At 45.9% G+C, this 10,875-nt stretch overlaps 1 protein-coding gene across 1 annotated transcript; it reads right to left on the bottom strand.

The window, feature by feature from the left end:
• Positions 1-282: 282 nt before the first annotated feature.
• On the bottom strand, positions 283-8,122 carry DEFB1 (defensin, beta 1). The gene is made up of 2 exons (XM_011995687.1): positions 7,916-8,122; positions 283-534 (listed from the first exon to the last, which is right to left on the bottom strand). The coding sequence occupies exons 1-2, from the start codon at positions 7,974-7,976 to the stop codon at positions 389-391; spliced, it is 207 nt and encodes a 68-aa protein (XP_011851077.1). The 5' UTR covers positions 7,977-8,122; the 3' UTR covers positions 283-388.
• Between the last annotated feature and the right edge of the window lie 2,753 nt (positions 8,123-10,875).

Genomic DNA, 10,875 nt, shown 5'->3' with positions numbered 1-10,875 from the left:
AGAGCCGTTTGAGCCTGGGAGGCAGAGGTTGCAGTGAGCTGAGATTGTGCCACTGCACTTTAGCCTGGGTGGCAAGAGTGAAACACCATCTCAACAACAACAACAAAAAGAATCAGTCACGTGTTGGTTTGCGGATCAAACACAGTGGAGGTGACATCACTCAAGCCTCGGTCATCATTCCCCTGTTCCCGGCAGGCTTTTTGGTTAGACCTGTCACACGTTCCAACCCATGCACCCTAACCCCCTGCTTCTTTACCTCTTCCAATTGAGACACAAAATTCATTTTGGCCCAAAGGAGGTATACTTCAAAAACAATTTTCCTTTATTAAAAGAATGCTTATAAAAAGTCCATTTCACTTCTGCGTCCTTTCTTCTGGTCACTCCCAGCTCACTTGCAGCACTTGGCCTTCCCGTGGTAACAGGTGCCTTGAATTCTGGTATAGATTGGGCAGGCGGAATAGAGACATTGCCCTCCACTCCTGACGCAGTTGTAATGGTCAGATCTGTGGCCAAGACCTGTGAGAAAGTTATCGCCTGTAAGGAGGGAACACAGACACTTCAGACTCATGGCTTGTAGCTGCAATGATTTGAGAACATCTCGTGAAAGCAGAACAAATAACTCTGCAAAACACTGGGGAGTCTTCTCTTCCAGAAATTTGCACATGATTGATCTTTGGGGCTACTCATGAAATGAGGTGTCTGAAGAGCTTACTCAGTCAGGGGCTATGCCAGCTGTGGCCAAATACAGGCCAAGGAACCAACAGTGGGGTTCTGAGTGGGGTTTTCTTATGCTGAGAGATTTTAGGTGTGCAGAGAATTCAAGTTGTTTTCCAAATAAGTTTTTCACCTTGTCTCACCACACCCCAAACTCACATCCTGTGTTTTAGAAATGTGGAAGCAGGTGCCACTCTTCAAACACAGCCTAAACTTCCCTCCTTCCATGCCTTCAGTTACACTGTTCCCTCTGCATTGAATCCCAGCTCCCCTACTTCCCATATCACTATTTCAGCTGAAATCGAGGATCCTTTCATGTCAGGCTGAAATTATGGTTACTCTCTAAAGCTTTCATAGTTTTTTTTCTACTTGGAATTTATTTTGCCCTTCTCCCAGTATCCCAGATCTCATAAATAGAGACAGTACTCTGGACTAGGTTTCTATTCCATGCAACAGGGAACAGTCGCCTGTGATATTCCTGGCCAGGGACCAGCAGGCCATCATTTTGCATGCCTTCATTGGTAGGCGTTTTGGACTGAACTGTGTCCCCTAGGAAAAAATTTCCTGTGTTGAAGCCCTAGCCAGTGCCTTAGAAGGTGATTGTATTTGGAGAGAGAAACTTTAAAGAGATGATTCAAGATAAACACAGTCATTGGGGTGTGCTCTGATCCACGCGACTTGCATCCTTATAAGAAGAGATTGGGACAGACACACACAGAGGAAGGACCATGTGAGGACCCAGGGAGGAGGTGGCTGTCTCCCAGCCAAAGAGAGAGACCTGAGAAGAAGCCAACCCTGCTGGCACCTTGATCTCAGAATTCCAGCCTCCAGGACTGCGAGGAAATACATTTCTGTTGTAAAAGTGCCGAATCTGTTTATGGGCGGATTAAACGATAAACCTGGTAGGCTGAGCAGACTAATACAAGAGGCCATCGTCACCCTAGGAGACAATACATTCTAATGTCGCAGATCTCTGTTGGAAAGATGGCTTTCACACCCATGGAAATTGTCCCATCAGTAACTTCCATCCAGCCGCTATTTTTCTGCTTTTGCAGTAATTCCACTTTTCTTTTTTTTTTGAGATGGAGTCTCACTCTGTTGCCCAGGCTGGAGTGCAATGGCGCGATCTTGGCTCACTGCAAGCTCCACCTCCCAGGTTCACACCATTCTCCTGCCTCAGCTTCCCGAGTAGCTGGGACTACAGGCACCTGCCACCGTGCCCGGCTAATTTTTTGTATTTTTAGTAGAGACGGGAGGTCTCCACCGTGTTAGCCAGGAGGTCTCTGACCTCGTGATCCACTCGCCTTGGCCTCCCAAAGTGCTGGGATTACAGGCGTGAGCCACTGCGCCCGGCCAGTAATTCCACTTTTGAAAAACTCTTCTCATTGTCCTCAATGCCTGGTTTCTGGGCTCTTCCCAAACCTCTTCACTCTCCTGTGGATGTGTTTAAGTTGGCCAATAGACTTCCCAATGTTCGAAACCTGGTATCAATACAGAGTTCCTTCAATGTGTCCCACCAACTAAGGCCAAAAAAGGCTTCATTTCTCTCATTTTGTTCACTACAAAGCAGCACTGACCAATATGGCTGCCACATGGTTCCTGTGACTGTTCTCACTGAGGTTAATGGAAATCACCCTATCCGCATGGCAAGTACTCACGAGCCCTATGTGGCTAATGGGTGCTGCATTCATCGAACAGCAGATATAGTCTTTTTACCACCGCAGAACGTGCTATTGAACTTGATTTCAATAGAAGGGACCCTGTATTGATACCAGGCTTCAAACGTTGGGAAGTCTGTTGGCCAACTTCAACACATCCATAGGAGAGTGAAGAGGTTTGGGAAGGGCCCGGAAACTAGGCATTGAGGACAATGAGAAAAGAAGAATTTTTTTTTGTGTTGGCGTCTTGGGCCAAGGCCACTCATTTGTTCACACAAAACACAGTCTCTTGATTGCCAGCTTATATTCTTTTTCTCTGATTGATTCCTAATGATGCTGTCTGGGATTGTACTACGTTTTAATAATCTCGCCACAATGTTGGCCTCAAGTAAGATCATGACCATCTAGACTCTGCCAAAGTCTCCACTTACTGCTTTAGTCTCCCTGTACTGGAGGCTCTCTGCTGGGAAGATACTTAGAGGATGCCTACTCCAACCCACACTGCAAGATGGAACCTCTCCAAGTGATTATCTGTTTAGAGAGCTCAGTTGAGCATATAAATTTGAAAGCACTTTGAAATTGTGAAGGTCCTTGTTCTTGATTGTTCCTCTCAGTAATCAAATTGTTGGGTATATACATGCTGAGTAAGCAGAGGAGGCCCAAATTTAATATGGGTGTAGCTTTTTAGAGCCAAGATGGACTTCAGAGCTCAATTAATTCAACCTGTCTGTGATCCTCTCCCCAGATGAAGCAACAAGTTTCAGTGATGTCTCCAGAGCATGTAGCTGGTCAAAGACCAACCCCAGACCAGAATGGATGCCTCTTGACCTCACTTCAGTTCTCATTTCACTTCACCACACTGCTGCTTGACTGTGGTGTCATGGTGCATAACCAGAACTAATTTCAGAACTAACCTTCCAGGATATAGTACATTATGGGATACAAAAGGAATTGCAGCAAAATTAGTGTCAGGGTAGTTTGGTTACATTTTGTGTTCCACAACTAATCTACTGTGTGATCTTTTGCAAATCACTCAACATTTCTAGGCCCCCAGCTTCTCAAATTTAAAATAGAGGAGACTATGCAGTCATAAAAAAGAATGGAAGCATGTCCTTTGCAGCAACACGGATGCAGCTGGAGGCCAATATCCTAAGCAAATTAACACAGGAAAAGAAAGCCAAATATCACATGTTCTCAGTTATAAGTGGGGGCTAAACACTGAGACACTGGGGGCTACCAGAGGGGAAGGGAGGGAGGGGAGTGAGGAAAACTAGCTGTGGGGTACTATGCTTATTACCTGAGTGACAAGATCATATTCCAAGCCTCAGCATCTGAGTGCGTCTGGGGTGGGGCTGATACTTAGCATTTTAAAGCAAGCTCCCAGGTGACACTGAAGCTTCTGGTCCAGAGGCCATACTTTTAGAACCTTTGGTCTGGAATATTGAAGTTCCTTCCTGCTGGAGCAGTCTATGCTACTTTCAGTCTAGGGACCTTTTAAAAGCACTTGCCTTTATCATTTTTTTCATGACGTTTGCCTTCCCCCGTGTGTTAGATTTCACTGTGCATGTGTCTGTTTCTGTTACATGCTTCTTAAGATATGTTTGTGTAATCTAAAGGCTTCTGAAGGTTTTTGTTTTCCAATAATTGTGGACCAGGCAGCCCAAAAAGAACAGCTAGAATATCACACACACACACACACACACACACACACACACACACACACACACACACGTGCACTTTGTAGGGATCAGAGAATCAGCAGTAAAGAATTACTAGGTCAAGATTTGAGAGAAAGACAGAAACAAAAGCAGGAACATCACATCCTACCGACATAAAAAAGGTTATTATGAAGGCACAAAACATTTTGAAATAAAGAAGACCTAAATGAGCGGACATGCTCTGTTTAAACATTTGAAGATTACTTTTTTAAAAAATTAATCTTCTGGTTCAACCAAATACCATGGGAATCCCCAGAGGTTCTAATTTGACAAGCTGATTCTGAATTTTATTTGGAAATTCAAAGGGCCAAGAATAGCCAAGACACATTTGGAAAAAGGTGGGAGATCTTGCTTCACTGTATTTCAAGACTAATTATAGAGCCACTGTAAGTAAGGCAGTGCGCTGATGGCACAAGGACAGAAAAATGTCCAAATGGAATGAGAAAAAGAGTATAGAAAGAGGCTCATGCCTACGTGGAGAATTGATGTAGAATAGTGGTGGCTCAGCAGAACAGTGGGGAAAAAGAGTCTTATCAACAGTTGGTTCTGGGCTGGGCATGTAGGCTCATGGCTGTAATCCCAGCACTTTGGGAGGCAGAGGCGGGCAGATAACTTGAGGTCAGGTGTGTGAGACCAGCCTGGCCAGCATGGTGAAACCTGGTCTCTACTAAAAATACAGAAATTAGCCAGGTTTGGTGGCGGACACCTATAATCCCAGCTACTCGGGAGGCTGAGGCAGGAAAATCACTTGAACCCGGAAGGTAGAGGTTGCAGTTACCCAAGATCGCGCCACTGCACTCCAGCCTGGGTGACAGAGCGAGATCCAGTCTCAAAAAAAAATAGTTGGTTCTGGACAATCAGATATTCATATTGGGTAAAAAAAAAAAAAAAAGAAAAAAAACCATGACCCTTACTTCATACAGAAGACACACACACGCACGCACGCGCGCGCGCGCACACACACACACACACACACACACCCCATTGCCAGATGGATTATAAGCCTAAATGTAAAAAGAAAAAAGATAAGCTTTTAGAAGACAGTACTGGGGACTATCTTCATGTCTTTGATGTAAAAAAAGTCTTCTTAAACAAGATCCAAAATGCAGTAACCTTAGGGACAAAGACATGACACATTCGACTACATTGAAATCATGATGAAAGCCTCTGTTCCAGGAAAGTTTCCACTAAGAGAGTGAAAAATCAAAACGCAAAGCAAGAGAAGATATTTGTAATGTACATAATTGACAAAAGACTTGCATACAAAAGACATAAAGAACTACAGACAGTAAGAAAAGACAGATAATCTGATAGAAAACATGGGCAAAAGACAAACAGGCATTTTACAAAAAATAACTCAGTTGCCCGTAACTATATTTAAAAGGGTCCAACTTTTATTTATCAGGGAAATGCAACTTATTATTTATCAGGGAACTGCAAATTAAAACTCCAATGAGCTATTGCTACACTCACCAGGTGGCTAAAATTGAAAAATAATTGATGTTATCAAATGTTGGCAAGGATACAGAGCAAGAGGAACTCCTATTCACTGCTTGTGGGAGTGCAAATTGGTGTAAACAATTTTGGAAAACAGTTTGGCATTGTCCAATGCAATTGAATATATGCATATCTTATGATCCAGTAATGCAACTTTTCAGCATGTAGAAATAGAGGCATAAGGGGCACCTACTGGCCAATAGAAATGTGTGCACAAACCAAGTTGTACTATTCAACCTGAATATTAGTGTGGTAAAAGTATAAAGAATATGAAAAGTTATCACCATAAAAGTCAAGTGAGTGATTATTCTTGGGGGAAGGAGGGAGTTGTGACTGGAAAGGCTCAGGAATAGCTTCTCATAATTCAATTTAGATATAATAGACTGAAAACACAAATTCTTTATGTTAACAAAGTGCCTTTCAAACTCTTTTGAGTTTGGATTGAACCAGAAATTTCTCACTGCTACTCAGTAAAAACATATGCACACACCCCAAACTGAAATATGGGTGTAATTAAACAGCATCTACTTTTACTACATGGCACAAAGTAATATTTTCTATTCTTTTTAAAAAAACATGGGCCCAGCACGGTGGCTCACACCTATACTCCCAGCACTTTGGGAGGCTGAGGCGGGCAGATCATGAGGTCAGGAGTTCAAGACCAGCATGACCAATGTGGTGAAACCCCATCTCTACTAAAAAATACAAAAATTAGCTGGGTTTGGTGGTGTGCACTTGTAATCCCAGCTACTCAGGAGGCTGAGGCAGGAGAATTGCTTGAACCCAGGAGGTGGAGGTTGCAGTGAGCTGAGATTGTGCCACTGCACTCCAGCCTGGGCGACAGAGCGAGACTGTCTCAAAACCAAACCAAACCAAACCAAAACAAAACAAAAAAAAAAACCATGGTAGGCTTGGTGGAGTGGCTCATGCTTATAATCCCAGAACTTTGGCAGTCTGAAGTAGGAGGATCGCTTCAGCTCAGGAGTTTGAGACCAGCCTGGGCAACACAGTAAGACCTTATCTCTACCAAAAAAAAAAAAAAAAAACCATGGTAGGCTTGGTGGAGTGGCTCATGCTTATAATCCCAGAACTTTGGCAGTCTGAAGTAGGAGGATCGCTTCAGCTCAGGAGTTTGAGACCAGCCTGGGCAACACAGTAAGACCTTATCTCTACCAAAAAATAAAAATAAAAAAATTAGCCAGGTGTGGTGGTGCATGCCTGTAGTTGCAGTTTCTTGGGAGGCTGAGGTAGGAGGATAGCTTGAGCTGAGGAGGCAGAGGCTACAGTGAGGCGAGATCAAACCACTGCACTCCCACCTGGGTGACAGAGTGAGACCCTGTCTCAAAACAAACAAACAAACAACAAAACAAAACCAAAAAACCAGAAATCAAAAACCAAAAAAACCCATGGCAGCAACAGGCAGCATGAAAAGTTCTGCATTTAGAATGCTTTTGTACTCAGCTTTCAGATGGAAAAACTGAGGCATAATTGGAGTAAATTAAGCCTATCTGTTGGATAAAGTGATGGCCTAGAGAAACTTACAATAAGATCTTACAGAGGCTTTCCAAACTGGAGTGCTTTTAGGGTCATCTGTCCCAGCCCCTCATTCTGCAGATGAATAAACCAAGGCTCAGCATCATGTGACTTGTGTGAGCGAGGGATAGGGCTGGGATAAAACATGTCCCCGATTCCTCCTGTAGCGTCCCACCATCATGTCAGGGTCATGGCTGCTTTGGTTCAGAGAAGCTGATATCCACCTGGCTCACAGGAAGCCCCCTCCTATTGACTGGGGAGACCCCTAGCCTGGAGAACGTGGATGCATTTCTCAGGCGAGGGAGAGGACTGCCTGTACACGAGGTGAGTCCAAGGCACCGGCTGAGCTGGCCTGATGGGTGGGGCAGGAGCACCTCACCTGTACTAGGGCACCCCAGGAGGCTGCACCCAGTGACCTGGGCAGAGGATGGGGCCGGCCCTTCTCTCTGCACAGGAAGCCGGCCTCTCAGTGTGGGGAGCCGTCTTGCCGGGGGAGCAGCAATCTCATCTACATAGAATGCTGTCTACATGTCCAGGACAAGGATGCAGGCAGCTGCCTGTGACAAGCTCCATGACCCTGCCATGCTCACTCCTTGGCTGCTCACAGACCCTGAAGGCTTGGCAGGGCTTGCCTGCTGCCTTCTGCCAACTGCAGGCCACTGAACCACAGGATGCTTTCCTGCTGCTTGTCCCTCCTCCCTTGGGACACGGAGGCAGCCATCTATCTCATGGTCACATCATCCCCAGTGTCCCCAGTCCTGGGGATGGGAAACTCTAGCAGGTACCAGAGCTTACCTGAGGCCATCTCAGACAAGAGTAAGCAGAGAGTAAACAGCAGAAGGTAGGAAGTTCTCATGGCGCCTGGCAGGCAGCACCCAGGATTTCAGGAACGGAGGAGTGGCTCCTTTGGAGGCTGAGCTGACAGAGGCTTCCAGAGGCTGGCGTGTCGCTGTATTTATAGGACTGGTGGATTGCACAACCTCGTCGACGGAACTGAAGGGAGGTGCCACAATCAAGGGTGAACTTCTAATCGCTAACCCCTGGTGTCATTTGCCCTGAGCAGTCGGCAGTCACATGGCACGTTGTCTCCATCTGGCTGCCGCTGGATTTAGCTTTCAGCCTGGAGCCCTCCTGTTTGGTGCCAGCTCCTCCTGTTTGGTTTTCTAGGTTAGGCAATTCTGATGGGGTTTCCGGAAAAGGCAGTTCACACTGGAATCCCTCCTTCTGGATCCCATGGTGGAGAGCCACAGGGAAGCTCTGAGCAGGGGGCCACCTGGCTCTAAGCTGGTGTTGGTCTCTTCCTGCAAGATAACCTCAAACTTTACCCTCTTCCCTTGCAAAAGCAGAGCTGGTTGTAATGAAGTTTCTTCTTCTGGCCAAGGCTACCTTCTCATTTCTCCCCTTGCGCAGAACACTGTCCTCGATGGACCAAACTTCCTCTTTTCCCTCTAGACATGTTCTTGGGACGTTCCCAAAGGGTACTCCTCAGAAAGTGAACCCCCAGTGTGGCCCTTGGAGGTCAAGGGTCTGGTCCAGCCTGGGCCCACCCTGCAGAGCTGCAACTGCCAGACTGGGATGCTCTTTGCGACTCTCCAAGTATCCCTTAGGTTTTCCTTGATTCTAAAGATTTAAGAAACATTTCATTTATCACTGATTTTCACTGTAATTCTGTGAGCAGCTTTCCTGATGTCTCCGCGGCTTATTTTCAAGCAGCAGACGCTGGCTCTTGCTGACCAAGGAAGTGAAGAGTTTATTCGGAGGATATCAGGGTTGGTGGGGGGTGGTGGCGTTGCTGGAGAACCCAGCTTGAGGCTCAGTTTCCAGGAATGACATCCACCCTACATCGTCATGGTGGTCTGATGAGAACCCCATGCTGCAGCCACATGGCATGAGACACCCAGAGTGAACTGACCCTCAACCACTCCACCCCTGGCAGAACGCTGTTCTGCACCCAAACATGCACCTGCCATACACTCCCGCTGCACCCCTGCCAGAGAAAGACAGAGACCCAGAAAGATGGACAAACAGAAACAGAGACAGAGGAAGAGACAGAGACATGCAGAGAGACAGCAGAGAGACACAGAGAAACAGAGAGAGAGAAACAGAGACAGAGAGAGGTGGAAATAGAGAGAGATAGAGATAGAGGGAAATAGATTGAGAGAGACAGAGACAGAAAGATGCGGTGGGATCCTGCAGCTAGCTCATGGAGGCAGTTCACAGAGGGTGTTTGGGAGAAACTTGGAAGAGGCTGAGCCATGCCTGACCTCGGAGCAGTGAGACTGTGGAAAGAGGAAAGAAAGAAGCGAAACACAGGTCTCCTTGCTGCTTCTGGGTGAGATGCGGTTCAGCCTCTTCCAAGTTCCTCCCAAACACCCTCTGTGAACTGCCTCAATGAGCTAGTTACAGGATTCCATCAGATCTGTTTCTGTCCCTTTCTTTCCATCTTACTGAACCCACACTATGATTCTTTGACCAGGCCCTATTATCCTCATGTTAGAGAAGAAAAACGCTGAGGTGCAGAAAATTGAAACCAATTGCCCCAGGTCACCCAGCCGGTAAATGGAAAACTAGTGTAATAGCCTGGAAAGCCTCGTTCCCTAGCCTCTGTGCTGACCGACTCCTGAGGAGGCTTCCGGGTTATTACACTGGGTGTGGGTTCAGCAAGATTGTGAAAGAAAAATATCTTGGGCTGCTTCAAGCTGGGAACTGCTCGGGGCCAATCTGCCTCTTTTTCTATTCAAGTCATCTTTTTGCTCCCAGAGATACATGCGTATTTTGATTGCCTCTGTTGGAAAGACTTATCAAAAACTCAAAAGAATGCAAGCGGTCCGGGCACAGTGGCTCATGTCTGTAATCCTAACACTCTGGGAGGCCGAGGCGGGCAGATCGTCTGATGTTGGGAGTTCGAGACCAGCCTGGCCAACATGGTGAAGCCCCGTCCTTACTAAAAATACAAAAATTAACTGGGTGTGGTAGCACACACCCGTAATCCCAGCTACTCGAGAGGCTGAGGCAGGAGAATTGCTTGAACCCGGGACACGTTGGTTGTAGTGAGCCGAGATCGCACCACTGCACTCCAGTCTGGGTCACAAAACTGCACTCCGTCTCAAAAATAAAATAAAATAAAATAAGATAAAATAAAACAAAAAGAATGCAACCATCTGTCTCTCACATATCTGTGACCTGGAAGCCCCCAGTGTGGGGGGCCTTACTTTGAGCTGTCTCTGCCTTTCTGGACAGAACTAATGTACTTCTTACATATTGATTGATGTCTCATGTCTCCCTAAAATGTGTAAAACCGAGCTGTGCCCGGACCACCTTGGGCACGTGTTGTCAGGACCTCCTGAGGCTGTGTCACAGGCACATCCTCAACCTTGGCAAAATCAACTTTCTAAATTAAATGAGACCTGCCTCAAATTTTGGGGGTTTACAAGATAATAAAGTAAAAAATCTCAGATGCTGCTGGGCACCATGTGAGGTCCGATGGCGTCTGGAGATCCTGGGAGGGGAAGGAATCTAAACCCTGGAATCCTGATTTTCAGGACTGACGTTTTCTGCTCTGAACCTGAAAAACATTTTGCTTTATTTTTTAAATTTATTTTTATTTATTTATTTTTTTATTATACTTTAAGTTCTAGGGTACATGTGCACAACATGCAGGTTTGTTACATATGTATACATGTGCCATGTTGGTGTGCTGCACCCATTAACTCGTCATTTACATTAGGTATATCTCCTAATGCTATCCCTTCCCC

This window comes from Mandrillus leucophaeus, unplaced genomic scaffold, assembly GCF_000951045.1.
Source record: "Mandrillus leucophaeus isolate KB7577 unplaced genomic scaffold, Mleu.le_1.0 Scaffold495, whole genome shotgun sequence".
Classification (NCBI taxonomy): Eukaryota; Metazoa; Chordata; class Mammalia; order Primates; family Cercopithecidae; genus Mandrillus; species Mandrillus leucophaeus.
Note: the sequence above shows the minus strand (reverse complement) of the source record. Positions and strands in the feature narration are given on the sequence as shown.

Bases quoted from the DNA above. Each gene is read 5' to 3' on its own strand.
- DEFB1 (XM_011995687.1), bottom strand. From the start codon at position 7,976: ATGAGAACTTCCTACCTTCTGCTGTTTACTCTCTGCTTACTCTTGTCT. The intron at 535-7,915 runs GTAAGCTCTGGT...CCCTCCTTACAG, and splicing joins CTTGTCTGAGATGGCCTCAG to GCGATAACTTTCTCACAGGT.